The sequence below is a fragment of the Gymnodraco acuticeps genome, unplaced genomic scaffold (genome assembly GCF_902827175.1).
Source record: "Gymnodraco acuticeps unplaced genomic scaffold, fGymAcu1.1, whole genome shotgun sequence".
NCBI classification, from domain to species: Eukaryota; Metazoa; Chordata; class Actinopteri; order Perciformes; family Bathydraconidae; genus Gymnodraco; species Gymnodraco acuticeps.
Window position 1 is genome coordinate 191,564 of NW_022992052.1, and position 17,898 is coordinate 209,461.

Genomic DNA, 17,898 nt, shown 5'->3' on the forward strand with positions numbered 1-17,898 from the left:
GATGTAGAAGAGACATGAGGAAGAGGGGACACATGTTGATGTAGAAGAGACATGAAGAAGAGGGGACACATGTTGATGTAGAAGAGACAGGAAGAAGAGGGGACACATGTTGATGTAGAAGAGACATGAGGAAGAGGGGACACATGTTGATGTAGAAGAGACATGAAGAAGAGAGGACACATGATGATGTAGAAGAGACATGAAGAAGAGGGGACACATGAGGTAGAAAAGACATGAAGAAGAGGGGACACATGTTGATGTAGAAGAGACATGAAGAAGTGGATTTTGCACAATAGGTGAGCTTTAATGTCAGATGTGGGACTGCACGTCTCACTCTGTAAGTGTTTATTTTCTAGTCATGTTCATAAAGCAGTGGTATAATATAATACAATTAGCTGTGTTCACTCTGAGGTTTGTGGAAAAAGGAAGCTTATTGTGGTTGATAGTTGAAATCCCAGCTCATCTATTGTCAAGACTGTTTAATTAAAATGTCTGTAGCAGCATAAATTAAGAATAAAAAACACAAGAAAGAAATTAAATAAATAAATTGTAGAATCAGAAACATTTGATATGGCAAATTAATCTCTCTCAATGTCGAGACAATATACGATCATTACGGTTTCATAAAAAGTGACATACAGTGTGTGCTGTGATTGGTCGATGTAATGTGGACGTTTTATAATTAAAATCAGTGGACCAAAATCACTAAGACAGTCTGGGCTAAATAACAGGTGTGAACCATTCATGTTTGTAATTTACAAGCCACATTTATGACATTGTGTAACTCAAACTGCCACACATTTATCTTTAAGCGCCAATGTAATTAAGGCACTAAATGTGTTTAAAGGAACTTTTAATGGACGTACCCTTTCAATCCATCTACAACAGGGGTGTCAAACTCAAGGCCCGGGGGCCAAATCCGGCCCGCCACTTCTGTGGCCCCACAACAGCTCTGAAATAATATAATATGTTTATTATACGGTTACATGGCGATTTACAGAAGCACGTTGCCCATAAACTACAGGTCCCACAATGCATCTGAAATTTGACTTTTTTTCTTCAAAATGTCCTCCAGAATTTGGCTTTTCTTTTTAAATCATTGTGACATTCGCACTGAAGAGACTTGCAATTACTTGCCCTAGACTTCTGCTTTCAGACGTAGTTAATTCTGAAATTATTACCCTATCCGATAATAATCCAATGCAAAGGCAATCATGTAATATAATGGGGAGGCTGTGGCTCAGTGAGGTAGTGCACTGAACTTTGAATCAGGGGGATAGCAAGTTTGAGTCCCACTGCAGTCAGCATGTCGTTGTGTCCCTGAGACACTTCACCCCAAATTGCTCCTGTGGGGATCGTCCACAGTACTGAGTATGTAAGTCGTTTTGGATAAAAGCATCTAACAAGTGACAATAATGCATTATTTTATATAGATTAAATATTTATATATGTATTTTGATAAAGTCTTAAAGTTACAACCGGCTCTTTGAGTGCAACCATAATTCCTACGTGGCCAGTGATGAAATTGAGTTTGACACCCCTGATCTAGAAAGACCACTAAAACGGCTTGATATCATTTATATGTGCAATGCCTTGTCTTTTATAATGCTGCAATGCAAACATTTCTCAAATTGGGATCAATAGAGTCAATCTTATCTTACAGTAACTTCATCTGTTCTTATCATTAATGAATCCATTCATTTGGCCCAAAACTGAGTAAACCAATGAAACCCTTAATCATAATTGTGCAATAATTTAGACTCCTTATGTCAAAGTTAAGACATTAAACTTATTTTCTTTATACATTTGTCGAACAGTGCTTCCAGTTAATATGGAAACAAAGGGGAAAGCTAGTGGAGTCATGTATTAAGGGCTTTTAATTAAGGTGTTTTTTGGTGGTGTTTCCATTAAATTAAGGGTTTACCAACACAATACTTCAGCTGAAGATGTGGGGGGTAGAAAAAGTAGTTTCATAGTTCATTATATGCACTATTAAATATGCACTATCCAAAATCTCTATGGACGTTTCTGCTCAGGTGATGCTCTTATAGACGCTTTCGTTCAGACTTCAGTAAACCGTTAGTTCTCATGTTCCCATCGTAACGTTCTGCATGTAGAGTTCCCTCCATGTTCTCCAGCTGCTTCTCTACATATTGTTCTATAGCTTGCGTTCCCCTGCCAGGATGCTGTGGTAGATGCAGTCTGTGAGAGGAATGTAACTCTGCTGCTGGTGGTCCAACACGAACAGCAGGTCTGAGATGGAGGAGGGGTTGAAGCCGCTCTGAACCAGCTGGAACTTCTGCTGCTTGAAGGTGCTCGTCATCTCCATTTCCTCCTGAGGAACAAATTCAAGGTTTCTATTGTCATATGCACATTAGCTACAGTGTAGTTGTGACAATGAAAATCTTAGGTCACAGGCTCCTCTAACAGTGCAACACAATAAAACAGGTAAAATAGTGCAAGTAAATAAAATAAAATAGAATATAATAGAAGCAGGAGCGTGAGTCACTGGGCAGGTTTCACACTGACTTCTGTCATCTAAAGACATTCCTGTTTGGGCAGGTGTTTGGGTAACTTTTCACAATGTATTGTGTTTTTAGCCCTTCTTAACACGTGGCTTGTGTGGTCATTTCATATTTTATGATTCGTACGATGTTTTAATTCTCTTGTGACTATGTCTGGGAAAAGCGCTTCATAAATAAATTGTACTTTCTTTTGACTTACTTATGTATTTCTTTATTTATTAAAATACGTATCTGTCTTATTCTAGTATTACTAATGTGTGCCTTTCTTCTCTATATTTAATACGTTAGCTTATTCTTTATTATTGCATGCCTTTATCTTTTACTGCTATGCCACTTTTTGCTGTACATTTCCTCGACTAATAAAGGAGTTCTGATTCTGATAATAGAGACAGTGCACATACACAAGGTTTCATGGTCACCCTAAAAAAATGGTAATAAATAAGGTATCAATTATTATGGATCTCATACATATAAAATGTTTGAAAAGGATCCATACAAATGTTCCACCCTGAGTTCTGTATTCATTTATTTGTTTATTTAACCCTCCTATTGTCTTCGTCCCCCCCCCCCCTTACTTTGGTGTTCGCGGTCAAATTCGACCGGTCCTGTTTTAACACAAAAACCATTAATCATCACCACATTTCATTTAACACCCTTTCAAACTGTACATATTGTATCAGACTACTGGTATACATGAAAAACTGCAGTGAATATACAAAGAATAGACACTGAACATGTATTGCGTGTGCCAGGTGTGATCCATGTGGGGGGATTGGGCACATAAGGGGGGGAACACATCTAGAGTATGTGTTTGTGTGTGTGTTTGATCTGATCCGGATGGTTACTAATTCCTTTTCTTTATGGCAATCATTTTTGACCAGGAACACCATGGTTGTTACAAAGTTGACTAAATCATCCAGAATTCAATGAAAGTGGTGATCAGCCATTGTATATGTTCAAATGTCTACTGTGAAGGATATCATAAAGCCTGAATGCAATCGAATCTAAAACAAAAAAGTTATGATTGATGAAAGTAGTAAATTGTCAGATTTGACCCGAAGACAACAGGAGGGACAGTGCACGTTAAGACATTTTGTAATAGTTATATTAAACATATATATATTATTTGTATCTTAAATGTGCGGTCTCATCTTGCATTGCAGTCCTTTGAAATGGTCCCGTTTCATTCACAAGGGTGTACCATGGATGTATAATAAGAAGGTGAACCTAGGGTAAGGCACTACACTAATTGGACACTAGGTGGAGTAATACCCACACTGACGGAGCATATGACTTCCAGCAGAGTGAATTTGTAAACTCATTTTAAACTTACAGGATAAAACTCAGCACACATTTACTCTCATCAATTACAAATACCCACAATTTGTAATTGAATTAGTTCCATTTGAAGCTACTTTTGTACTTTTCCTGCACTGCAATTCAGAGGGAAATATGATCATTTCTGATTTAACCTCAGCCGGGACAAAGACTAGTTGAATGTCTACGCAAAGAAAACAAAGCTTCAGTATTTTGTAAAATATCAAGTGTCCGGATAAAAAAAGGACAAATTAAGAAAGTGGAACTTGTTATTTTTTACATGTGCCTTTCTGAGTGTTTTTATACTTTATTTATCCCCTGACTCTGTTTTTTTTAACACAAACTTAGGTCCAAAAACACCACATGCACAAAAAGGAGTAGACAGCGTTGGAAAGTAAACTGTAGGATGACTGTAATATATTTCCATTTTCTGCTACTTAACATCTACTCCACTACATTTTGAAGAAGAAAATTATACTTGTTACTCCACAAAATGTATTAAACACTCATATTTCACTAATTGCTTTACATATAAAAACTATGATATGATCCTGTACAGTTCTCCTCATAAACTCAGTATTTAAAGTATCAAAAAGTGTCTCAACATTGACAAACAACAAGATTGAAATGCTATTAAATTGTATTTGTAAGCAATAAAAGCAGAATAATATCATATTAAATTATAATAAAATACTTCAAAAAGAGCCATTGTGCCTAATGAGTACTTTTACTTTTGATACTTTAGGTACATTTAGCTTATACAGATTATGTACTTCTACTTAAATCCACTTTAATACAAGACTGTTATTTGCAATGGAGTATTTCCAGACCAAATGATTTCTACTTTTATTAAAGTTAAGGGTCTTCTTCAAGTACTTAGGATCTCAGTATTTCCTCATGTAGGATGTTACTGTACATTCCCCCACCTGAGATCAGTGTCATATAAACAGTCCTCCTCATGAAGAACGTTAATCAGTCTTACCTGAAGTCTGATGAACAGCGGGCGAGCGTACGCCGGCAGATCTCTCATCACATGCTCGAACAGTTTGCTCCCATCGAAGGAGAAGCCCGGTCGGATGATCATGGCCGCCATGCCCGCTCTGCCCTCGTGCCCTGAGGAGAAACACGAGTTAGACTTCATCAGGAAGGAGACACTTAGCTGGTAATAATAACGTTTGTATATGTGGCACAGGATTAGGGGATGATTATTCTGTAATCGTCTGTTTTCCAGCTCATTGAGTCCTATTTTGAACCCTGAAATGTTGAGTACCCCAGTGTTATGATGGAAATGCAGAGTGCTGAACTGCTGGATGCTAACCTGCATATGTTGGGCAATTTGCACAATTAGAATAAGTTGCCTTAATTAGCATATGAAGACAATAGCTGAGAAATGGCTTGGCTGATTTGGACAGTTTTGGATTGGTTTTGAGGGTTATTTAAGATGTTGAATCCATTTCTGAGATTTTCAGGCTCAAAAATCCTGTAAAACTTTAAAATCTACCAATATTTGTATCAAACTTAGCCCATCGGGAGAACAGATATGGCAACTTTCTGGTTTAAACTGCCATTTTATATGTCTATATATCCTGATTTTGATGAATTATGGGTAGATTTTAAAGTTTAAGGGGACTCAAAACTGCGATTATTTTTATCCTGAAATGTCAGAAATGGATTCAACATCCTAAATAACCCCCTTGTGCACATTTCCCAACATACGCAGGTTAGCATCCGTCAGTTTATATGTGCTGGGGACCCACACTGTACATTTCTAACATAAAACTTTGCTTAACATTTCTGGGTTCACACTGGTGGCAAGTAGACTGTATGCTTTCAGAGGTTTGTAAATCAGTTTCTATAAATCTATATCAGCAGTATTTGGATAGCAGACATGCAAACACAACCGCATGTCAGACATACCTTTAATTTCCACTCCATAAACGTTGACTTCTTGGATGAACTCCACCAGCCCCAGAGTCTCCGTCACTTCTGTCGTTGCTACATTTTCCCCTTTCCACCTGAAACACAAGATGAGGATTAACAGAGCACGGACTATATTCTGCAGATATTTTTGCTCATATTTCTCATATTTTGACTGTACTTCTGTCTAATTTTATAATAGTTATTAGAATACTTGTTCAAAATAGTTGGTTAACAAAGAAAAAGTATTATTATTGTTATTAGTTATACATTTTTAGATGCTTTAAAAAGCATGGTTCTGCTGGACAGAGAGGCTACTGTATTTACACCCTCCACATTAAAGAAGGAGCCTCATTCAGCTGAGAGTGAGACTACAGACAGTTATCTCTGTCTAGCATCATCAGGACTACAGCTCTTTATGTAATCTCTTTGTTAGACCCTCTCTGTCTGATAAAGGCTTTTCCCCCAACCCCCAAGTTTTCCCTAGGTATTAAGGATACGACATATCAAACATGTTCAACTGTACCTGAAGGTGTCTCCCACTCTGTCTCTGAAGCTGATGAAGCCCTCCTGATCTTCAGCCATCAGGTCTCCAGTGTTAAAGTACGCGTCTCCCTTCGCGAATACGTTCCTCATCAGCTTCCTCTCCGTCAGCTGCTTGCTCCCGGCGTATCCAAAGAAAGGGCTCAAAGCACTCACCTTGGACAGTAAGAGCCCCGTCTCACCTGAGAGGAAAACAGGACAGAAAGTCTAAAAACTAAATCGTTTTTATATAAAGATATTTTGTTTTTAGGCAGTTGCACTCTTACCCTTTTTCACTGTCCGACAGAAACCATGCTGATCTTTTACTGGTTCATCTTTCACCATGTCATACTTTATTAGATCATACTTGAACAGGAGCTAAACAAAGAAATAAGAGAACATTAGATTAACAAATCAGTTTTCATCAACCAGCCAAACATATAAAATGCAACACTCCTTTAAACAATATCCAAGGCATGACAAATATGGCATATTGTACATCTTCAGGGCGTACTTCCCAGTTATGTGTTCTGCTTAATATGCACTGCAGCTCTTCGCACTTGCACCGCCCACAAGTTCCTAAACTGCACAGACTATACCTTGTTCTGATGTCACAGATTCAAAAATGTTTTATGTCTTCACCCGGCCTACTACTATGTTTGGAGACAAAATTCAAGCTAACCCTGATTTCCCTTCTGCCATCTAGTGGCCAATTTGTTTTGTGTGCCCTAAAGTTGGTTCCCTTGTAAGAGAACCACAACTATGACCATAATGTGACATTTCCAAAAGACACATGGTCAATATCTCTTGCCTGGAGCAATAACACTTGAAAAATGGAAATACAATTAGGCTATGTATAGGAACATAATATAGGAACATAATAAGTAAGAACGTCATAGGTGGAGATGGTTAACGTTACTTACATTTACAATAGGTTAATGAAAGTTATACGTTATTTGAGTATCAATATAGTCAGGGCTGCAAACACTCACGCAATTAACCCATATCTCACGCACTCAGGCCACACTTGCCTTTCCTCACACTAAGTTTTCGTAAAAATAAATATAAATATAAAAATAAAGTGAAGGAACAGCAAACCGAGCGGTCTACGAAATGAGACGGTCTTCTGGCTTAGTTCAGTAAAGTTGGAACGATATTGGGAGATTCTGATTTCCCGGCTAAAAATCAGCCCGGGAAACTCGACCGGCCGACCGGCCCAACTCGGTACCGCTAGTCAATAGTGAATTAATGGGAAACCCTAGTTTGTACATGTTCAATACATTTTTAACACTGTACACATGAACGTTTCTTTTTTCGGTTCACCAAAAAAATGTTTTCACTCCAAGCTGAACTCAAATGTTGGCAGCCAAGACATAGTCAAGCAACTGATTTGCATGAAATAACATGTTAGCTAACTCAGTTTTCATTAAAAAGCTTGTTAGCTAACTCACTTTTCATGAAATAGCTTGTTAGCTAACACACTCTTAATGAAATAGCCCGTTAGCTAACTCACTTTAAATGAAATAGCTTGTTAGCTAACTCACTCTAAATGAAATAGCGTGTTAGCTAACACACTCTAAATGAAATAGCGTGTTAGCTAACTCACTTTTCATGAAATAGCCCGTTAGCTAACTCACTTTAAATGAAATAGCTTGTTAGCTAACACACTCTTAATGAAATAGCCCGTTAGCTAACTCACTTTAAATGAAATAGCTTGTTAGCTAACTCACTCTAAATGAAATAGCGTGTTAGCTAACTCACTCTAAATGAAATAGCGTGTTAGCTAACACACTCTAAATGAAATAGCTTGTTAGCTAACACACTCTTAATGAAATAGCCCGTTAGCTAACTCACTCTAAATGAAATAGCTTGTTAGCTAACTCACTCTAAATGAAATAGCGTGTTAGCTAACTCACTTTTCATGAAATAGCTTGTTGGCTAACACACTTTTCATGAAATAGCTTGTTAGCTAACACACTCTTAATGAAATAGCTTGTTAGCTAACTCACTTTAAATGAAATAGCTTGTTAGCTAACTCACTTTTCATTAAATAGCTTGTTAGCTAACACACTCTTAATGAAATAGCCCGTTAGCTAACTCACTCTAAATGAAATAGCTTGTTAGCTAACTCACTTTAAATGAAATAGCTTGTTAGCTAACTCACTTTTCATGAAATAGACTAACTCACTTCACCTCTGTTTTCACAACAGTTAACTTTAAGAACTATAAATCGGTATCATTGTGTTCTTCTCTTAGGGCTCCCCTGATTATTCAGGGTTGCCAACTTTGGGTACCTGGCTGGAGTGAGATTTTGATATCATGGGTTTAATTACACATATGCGCACAAAATGACTGCTATTGTGTCAGCAGCGGGACCTTAGCATATAGGATATATATACAATATATACAAATACACAATATTGGACACAGACTAAAAAGGGCACAAAGTTTCATTCACTAATGAAAGTCAAACACATGTTTGTTTCCACTGTTTTATTGTGTGCCTGTCGCGATAAGCAATTAATTGACTTATCATACGATAATTAAAAATGAACTCGATACATTGCCATTTACATGAGGATGTGACTAGCAGTTTGAAAGGATGTACTTGAATTATTATTATATATTATCATTATGTCAGTGGTCTGAAATGGTCATACAACGGTGCCGACAATATTATCGTTTATCGCAATAATTTCCGGGAAAATTAATCCAACAAAATTAATTATCGTGAGAGGCCTATGCATGAAACACACACACACAAACAAATCTACAGACTTACTCCAAACTGCCAAATATATTGATTAACACACTCTCACTCTCATATAGTCTTTGACTCTATTTTGGCCTAGTAGAACAATAAGCAGCAGACTTTTACTTTTTTTATCATTTCTACTGGATCTTGGATCTTAGATCTGCGCATGCGCAAAACGGGTCGGGGATTGACCAACCGGCTCCCACTGCTCTGCTGTCTGTTAACGTTGTTAAGAGTGGTGGGGGCGGGGAGGGAGCGGATCGACAGCTTGAGCAGCTGTCAACTCAACATTGTAAATAACCAACCAAAAACGATCGCCGGTTCATCTTGTTTGTGGCGTGAGAATAGTTTGGGCAGCGTGAGAGCGTGAGATTGAGAGTGAAAGCGTGTGTCACACGCCAGATGCGTGAGAGTTGGCAACCCTGGATTATTGTTATACATTATTATACACATTATAAACAAATAGAGAGTATTACTTTCCTCTGCTTCAACATGAACACTGACAGCTTAATCGAAGAATAACTTTTGTCCTACATGTTATAGAACTGACACTAGAATATGTTCTATAACTGTATTGTATAAGGATTTACTGCGGCAGGAATAGCAGGGAAAGATCCAAATATAGTTTAAATCAGAGATTAGAGGTAAATAGGTGAACCCACTGTTTTGTAAATCTTCTAATTATCAGCTCCACAGACAAGCATTAGTGAGGCTAATACCCTCCATAACCAGGAGAAAGTCCATTTAGGGCTACACAGACTAACAGCTTAATCAATAAAACTTAACATTCAGGTCGGCATTCTTTACACAACCTCTTTCCAAGTCTCAGTTTGAACTTTGACTTCAATAAACCAATCAGTTCATCCTTGAGTCCAAGGGAAATAGGCCAATTTATAGTCTTGAATCTCAGGTTCATGAGAATAGGACGGACGGACAACCCTTGATGTCTAGAAAAATAATTAAATAACGTGATATGTGTGTATTTGCTGAGGGACTGCAGCTGGAAAATAGCTAAATCTGTCATAAATCATCTCTTCTTATATATTTCATGTTCTTTGTTTAAAGTTCCCCTATTATACTGTTTATCATCAATATATTATAGATCTCAGATATATACAAAACATGTCTCTGAAACACCAAACAGATCATTGCAGCATTACCCATAATCCCCTCTGTTTCAGCCCTGCTTCCAAAGTGCTGATTATCTGTCTGTTACTTTAGATGAAAATAAGGAGCCCCTCCCCACGCCCCTCTGAGAGATATTTGGTTAAAAAGAACTCAATGGTGCTCTAGGAGGAGATTCAGACCCCATTTACACGCAAACGAAACTCAAACGAACCGAATACGATATCAAAAAAGTATTCCGTTCACACAAGACCGCTCGAAAGCGCTGTAGTACATATGCCGGGCCTGTAAGTGGCGCTGTACTTCCACCACAAAATACACCAAAAGCAGCGAAGAAGACACCCGAGCATGGTTACCATGGTTGCCCTTCTGTTTATGTCCCGCTTGTGGATTTAGCAACATGTAGTTCATGTAGTTCTCCATGTCCACTTGTTGCTGATGGTTGTGGTAGAGGAGCTTTAGATTTTGCACTAACATCTGTAGCATGGTCAGTAGCTACTATCAGTAGCTACTGACCATGCTACAGCAGTGAGCATTAGAGGCGGGGCTATGGCTTCATCGTTATCAGGAAATGATCGTATAGGACGTACACACAGAGCCGTTTGGCCCCCCAGAGCGTTCCGTTTGCAGATCTATCCACCTTGGGACCCGTTATCGTTTGCGGGGTCCGTTTCCGCATTTCCGTTACGGCCTCGTGTGAACGGGCTTTACGAAAGAGAAAAGTAGCGGATACAACCGTTTGCGTTCTTGTGTAACAGCACCTCAGGTGATAAGGCTTACCTTGGTTGGTGATTGGCTAATGGTTACACAAGCCAAAACATCGTTATGACATCATTAAGTGGCCAAAATCTGATCAGCTCATTTTCAGACTGGTTTTTATATAAATGGATCAAAAAGAGAGAGAATCTTTGTTCCTGAAACTTTCAGAGTCTCTTTACACAGAGGGGACACATGTTGATGTAGAAGAGACATGAAGAAGAGGGGACACATGTTGATGTAGAAGAGACATGAAGAAGAGGGGACACATGTTGATGTAGAAGAGACATGAAGAAGAGGGGACACATGTTGATGTAGAAGAGACATGAAGAAGAGGGGACACATGTTGATGTAGAAGAGACATGGAGAAGAGGGGACACATGTTGATGTAGAAGAGACATGAAGAAGAGGGGACACATGTTGATGTAGAAGAGACATGAAGAAGAGGGGACACATGTTGATGTAGAAGAGACATGAAGAAGAGGGGACACATGTTGATGTAGAAGAGACATGACGAAGAGGGGACACATGTTGATGTAGAAGAGACATGGAGAAGAGGGGACACATGTTGATGTAGAAGAGACATGAAGAAGAGGGGACACATGTTGATGTAGAAGAGACATGAAGAAGAGGGGACACATGTTGATGTAGAAGAGACATGAGGAAGAGGGGACACATGTTGATGTAGAAGAGACATGGAGAAGAGGGGGACACATGTTGATGTAGAAGAGACATGAAGAAGAGGGGACACATGTTGATGTAGAAGAGACATGAAGAAGAGGGGACACATGTTGATGTAGAAGAGACATGAACAAGTGGATTTTGCATAATAGGTGACCTTTAATAAAGTCGCAATAAGTACTAAGAAAATGCATCTCATAATATTGTTTTTGACAATCTTAAATAAACGGAAGCTCTTATGCATCATAAAGACATGTATTGGTATCCATGATACAGTAACTACACCCAGTCATCTATTGACCCCTGATGGAGGATTCCTGCTTCATCCTGGATAACACACGGCCACAGATGTCCTCTCAGACATGTACCCCTCCCCCCACTACTTACGACAGTTCACTCAGCTAACCATGTGCTCACATTTAGCAGTGAAGATGTGCCTGATAAGCCACAATGCTGAGAGAGTGAACGTATAGTACATGTATGCACCTTTTAAACAAAACCACACACCCAGGTTGCTATTTGAAAATAGATGTACATATTGCATTCACAACCCCACCTGTTGGCAACTAGCAACATGTTGTTTTAGTGGTACTGAGTACAATTATTCTACAATTTAGGTTCAGTTGATGGATTTAATATATTTAAAATGGTGTTTAAAACATGCAAGTAATTACCTCACCTAAAAACCTTTATTGAATACATACAAAAACGACTGTATGCTATTTAGAGAAGTTGAGTTGCTGAATGAATGAGCTGCTTACTACACAGTTTCCTGTCTTTCAGCTCAGGTATTTCATTCACAGAAAACTTGTTCTGGGGCTTTCAACAACAGCGACCATCCAACCAGCTGTTCTCTGCACTGTCAGTCTTTTCACCCTGCTAGTTTTATGCTAAGCTATGCTAACCACGTCCTGTTCGCAACTTCGTACACAGATCGAGATTAAGATTAAGTATATCCCGCTAATATTGGATGTCTCCCTCCTTTCTCTCCCCCTGACTTTCGACATGCAGTCAAAGCTCAAACCAGTTCACACACCTAACAACCACCCACATGTAAACATCCATGGGTTTTTGTTTTTATTATTATTTATTTGTATTCATTTACAGAAATATATGTTCTTGTGTATTAAGAATGAATGACTATTACACACCCAGAATTTGGGAATTTGTATTGCTCAGTCTGTTCTGGTCGCCATTGGTATTTTTTACTATAACTTGTAAATACCCATTGTATTCATTACAGTGTATTTGTCTGCACATGTCCTATAATTGCTATATCACTTAAAAAATAATACATAAATTACCAAACTAACGATCCCATTAGGGTTAAGAGATAAGATAGCCAACTCTACCGTACCCTCATGCCTTGCACTTGCATGGGTAACAGGAACAACTGCATTCATTGTCACCCAGGTGTGTGAACTGGTGGATCAACAACATCACTTTTGAAAAAAACTGCCCCATCAGAGAAACGTCAACAAAGAGGCGATAGTTGTTAGAGGAAGTCCATGAGTCTCTGTTCACAATGATAATAAATGGCATCCAGCAATCTGTCAAAGAACACACCCAGGTTTGCATATGTCAACCATATTTATGGACTATGTAGGTCAGTCAGCTAAATTGTAACTTGTACCATCTCCACTAGCCAATGGGGAAACAGTAACATTTGAACAACCAATGGTGTTACTTTACGACTCCCTCTGTAAATCAGACCTTTACATTAGGAGGGTTGACTCTGAATGCAGACCAGTTAAAACGTTCTGATTTAGAAGACGGGGTTAAAAACTGCTGAATGAGAAGTTACATGGGAACCCTAAAATGTGATTGTTTATATTTTGCGTTCCGGTGTTTGTTTATAAGAGTATTATTTCATATTTCGATCAATTATGGGTTTGATTAGTAGGGTCACATGGGTAGAGCGGCCCCCATAATATCTGAATCAAGTTTATTACCCGGTAGGTTTACACAAACAACGACTTGGCTTCACCTTTACACACATAAAAGAACTGAAGTATTGATATTGACCGAATCTAAATTGACACATGCTTCATCATAAAGTGTCTTTATTGGTGGACGTAGAGCGTAGTGCACCAAGGTGAATAAACTCACCCTGTAGAAGAAGTTGGAGCGTCCCACCGTCCCGATCTTCCCGATGTGGTTCATGAAGCACAGGTTTCCCTCCGTGGATCCGTACACCTCGCACATCTTCACGTTCCCAAAGCGACTCTGGAACTCCCTCCAGACGTCCGGCCGCAGCCCGTTCCCCACGCCCATCCGCACCTTGTGGATCATATCCTCCTCTGTCTGAGAGAGGGAGGGATGACGACAGGTAAATAGATCTGACAGGTGATCATCTCTCCATGACAAAATGTACAAGAATGGAGTTCATGTAAAAGATGGTGTGTGTGTGTGAGTGAGTGAGTGAGTGAGTGAGTGAGTGAGTGAGTGAGTGTGTGTGTGTGTGTGTGTGTGTGTGTGTGTGTCATGATAGAATATGCTTCCAGTTGATCTTGAAACTGCTCAGATTGTCCCACTTTCTCCCATAGTGCCAAGAAATGGATTTCGGGCTAACTGTCTTGCCAACATTAATTTGAGATGTTAGTTTATATGACTGTGTAACCTTATATTGACAAATCTACTAGTATTTATGTTTTATGCATCGTTATTTTAATTTGCAATGAAATGACTACCAACCGAAATACAATCAGTCCTGCATGTAGGGTTCCTTAGGGCCTGATTTACCTCAGTTGGTAATCAAACCCCAAATATTTCCATCACCGGGGGCAGAAAACAGACCTTAGGCAACGACTCAGAAATACAACGAAGGATAATTCTGCAGGGGTGAGAAGGTGAAGTCTGTTTATAGCACCGACGGATTCATTGTGGTCCCAACGTAATCCTCTACTAAATAATCCTCCTCTCTGATAAGCATGAGGCTCTACTTTATCTTATTATACATAAAGGTAGCGACGCTTTTTCTTCCATGCAATTAAAACAACTCGTTCGTTAATTTATGTAGAAAGAGAACAATGTCTTCGAACAACAGCGCTCTGATTTGAGTGGAAATCCTCCCTCAGGTGTGGTGTGTGTTATCTTTCTGGCCGTGTGGAAATAAAGGAAACTTTGACGTGTGTGTGTGCTTGGCTGAGTATTATGGTGTCTGCCATGTTCGCATATTGGTTCATAATGACAGCATACAAGCAGTAATTGGTGCTCACGCTTATGTGCACTTTGTGAAAAGCTGCTTATGTGTCGTACGTGTCCAAATCTCTAATTTGCCAATCAGTGGTGAGGACAGTCGCTCACACAGCCACATAACAGAGGGAGAGGGAACAAAGAGGACTTTGAGTCCAGGGAGATGAGCCCTCACAGTGTGTGTGTGTGTGTGTGTGTGTGTGTGTGTGTGTGTGTGTGTGTGTGTGTGTGTGTCTGCATGTCCACCATGAGAGGACACAAACACTGAAACAAAGGGACAGCTTGTCTTTCTGCCACAGTTGCGCACAATTTTCCTCAAACGATTCAGAAGTAGCAGAAACTGTAAAGGACTGCACAGAGAGTCGGCTTGCTGGGAGACGCACTGCTGCTTCATCTGATCTACTCAAACTCAATCACATTCATTAAGTCACATTGTATTTGTAGACGATCTGATGTGTGGGATACAATTTAAAAGGGAATAACACAAAGGAAAGCCATGTTGTGATATAAACAGCAAGCATTGAATGGATAAAATATGGTAATCGGAAGAGAAGCCAAATTATAGAAGAAAACTTTTAGGTAGATCAACGGTCCATCAGAATCAGATTAAGCACGTCTTCCCAAACTTCACTTCATATTCACACAAAAAGAGATCCTTCTGTAAATTAGAGAATCACTTATAGGACATACAAACAAGGAGACCTTAAGTGTTTCATGGCAAACCAGAGAGTTTTTCAAGGGGTATATGTTCATAAGAAGGTACATCTCCAGCCACAAAGGGCCGTTTGGGTGTATTATTACAAATGCTTGCAAGTAAGTTGTAGATTCTTTTAATTTAAATGCAATTATGAATTTAAATAATACAGTTTTTGTATAGTTTTGTATGTTTTGACGCTTCTGGACTGTGCAAGGTTTATGTCTATTATTGTTTATGTCGAGTTTTTGCCATAAAGCAGACTCGAGTGCGCAAGAGTTTAAATATCCAAAAGCCTGAAATTAGTTTTTTTTTTACTATATCCAGTTTAATAGTGTCTTTAAGCCTGCAGTGGACCTCCTATAGACATGTGGATTTGGAAGCTGTGATTTCTAAGAATAAACCCTCAAGACTTACCTGTGACTACATTGGGCCTTAGAACAATGTACATTTGATGAACAGCCACTACAAAACAGTTGTGGTGCTGTATGAACGTCAACGCAGAGACAGACATGAGTTTATTCACACTCAAACAGCAGCTCACCGGAGGCTGGTTGCAGAGGTATCTGCAGAGTTCACCGATATACTGGAAAATAGTCACGTCATGTTTCCTGCAGTCGTTCCAGAACTGGGAGGCAGAGAACTTCTTCTTCAAGATGCAGGTAGCACCTGTGGAAAAACAACAGTCGTCATTATTTACAAAGCATGCTTTTGAACAAAGTTGCACATCATTATCCTCCAATATCTTTTAAGGTCCCCTATCATACTGTTTTTCATCAATATATCACAGGTCTCAGATATATCCAGAACCTGTCTCTGATTGGCTGAAACACCAAACAGATCATTGCAGCATTACCCATAATCCCCTCTGTTTCAGCCCTGTTTCCAAAGTGCTGATTCTCTGTCTGTTACTTTAGATGAAAAATAAGGAGCCCCTCCCCACGCCCCTCTGAGAGAGATTTGGTTACAAAGAACTCAATGGAGCTCTAGAGGAGATTCAGGTGATAAGGGGGGGGGGGGGGGGGGGGTACCTTGGTAGCTGATTGGCTAATGGTTACACAAGACAAAACATCGTTATGACATCATAAAGTGGCCAAAATCTGATCAGCTCATTTTCAGACAGGTTTTTATAGAAATGGATCAAAAAGAGAGAGAATCTTTGTTCCTGAAACTTTCAGAGTCTCTTTACACAGAGGGGACACATGTTGATGTAGAAGAGACATGAAGAAGAGGGGACACATGTTGATGTAGAAGAGACATGAAGAAGAGGGGACACATGTTGATGTAGAAGAGACATGAAGAAGAGGGACACATGTTGATGTAGAAGAGACATGAAGAAGAGGGGACACATGTTGATGTAGAAGGGACATGAAGAAGAGGGGACACATGTTGATGTAGAAGAGACATGAAGAAGAGGGGACACATGTTGATGTAGAAGAGACATGAAGAAGAGGGGACACATGTTGATGTAGAAGAGACATGAAGAAGAGGGGACACATGTTGATGTAGAAGAGACATGAAGAAGAGGGGACACATGTTGATGTAGAAGGGACATGAAGAAGAGGGGACACATGTTGATGTAGAAGAGACATGAAGAAGAGAGGACACATGTTGATGTAGAAGAGACATGAAGAAGAGGGGACACATGTTGATGTAGAAGAGACATGAAGAAGAGGGGACACATGTTGATGTAGAAGAGACATGAAGAAGAGGGGACACATGTTGATGTAGAAGAGACATGAAGAAGAGGGACACATGTTGATGTAGAAGAGACATGAAGAAGAGGGGACACATGTTGATGTAGAAGAGACATGAAGAAGAGGGGACACATGTTGATGTAGAAGAACATGAAGAAGAGGGGACACATGTTGATGTAGAAGAGACATGAAGAAGAGGGGACACATGTTGATGTAGAGGAGACATGAAGAAGAGGGGACACATGTTGATGTAGAAGAACATGAAGAAGAGGGGACACATGTTGATGTAGAGGAGACATGAAGAAGAGGGGACACATGTTGATGTAGAGGAGACATGAAGAAGAGGGGACACATGTTGATGTAGAAGAGACATGAAGAAGAGGGGACACATGTTGATGTAGAAGAGACGTGAAGAAGAGGGGACACATGTTGATGTAGAAGAGACATGAAGAAGAGGGGACACATGTTGATGTAGAAGAACATGAAGAAGAGGGGACACATGTTGATGTAGAAGAACATGAAGAAGAGGGGACACATGTTGATGTAGAAGAGACATGAAGAAGAGGGGACACATGTTGATGTAGAAGAGACATGAAGAAGAGGGGACACATGTTGATGTAGAAGAACATGAAGAAGAGGGGACACATGTTGATGTAGAAGAACATGAAGAAGAGGGGGACACATGTTGATGAAGAAGAGACATGAAGAAGAGGG

General features: G+C 39.4%; 1 protein-coding gene across 1 annotated transcript in view; it reads right to left on the minus strand.

Moving 5' to 3' along the window:
- Nucleotides 1–283: 283 nt before the first annotated feature.
- Nucleotides 284–17,898, minus strand: part of slc27a6 (solute carrier family 27 member 6) — a 29,556-nt gene continuing 11,941 nt past the window's right edge. The window contains exons 4-10 of the mRNA XM_034202021.1: nucleotides 16,032–16,156; nucleotides 13,708–13,902; nucleotides 6,569–6,659; nucleotides 6,286–6,484; nucleotides 5,760–5,857; nucleotides 4,825–4,955; nucleotides 284–2,335 (exon numbers count right to left, since the gene is read on the minus strand). Of these exons, the coding sequence (XP_034057912.1) occupies nucleotides 2,159–2,335; nucleotides 4,825–4,955; nucleotides 5,760–5,857; nucleotides 6,286–6,484; nucleotides 6,569–6,659; nucleotides 13,708–13,902; nucleotides 16,032–16,156 (1,016 nt within the window). The 3' untranslated portion in view covers nucleotides 284–2,158. The remainder of the gene's footprint in view (nucleotides 2,336–4,824; nucleotides 4,956–5,759; nucleotides 5,858–6,285; nucleotides 6,485–6,568; nucleotides 6,660–13,707; nucleotides 13,903–16,031; nucleotides 16,157–17,898) is intronic.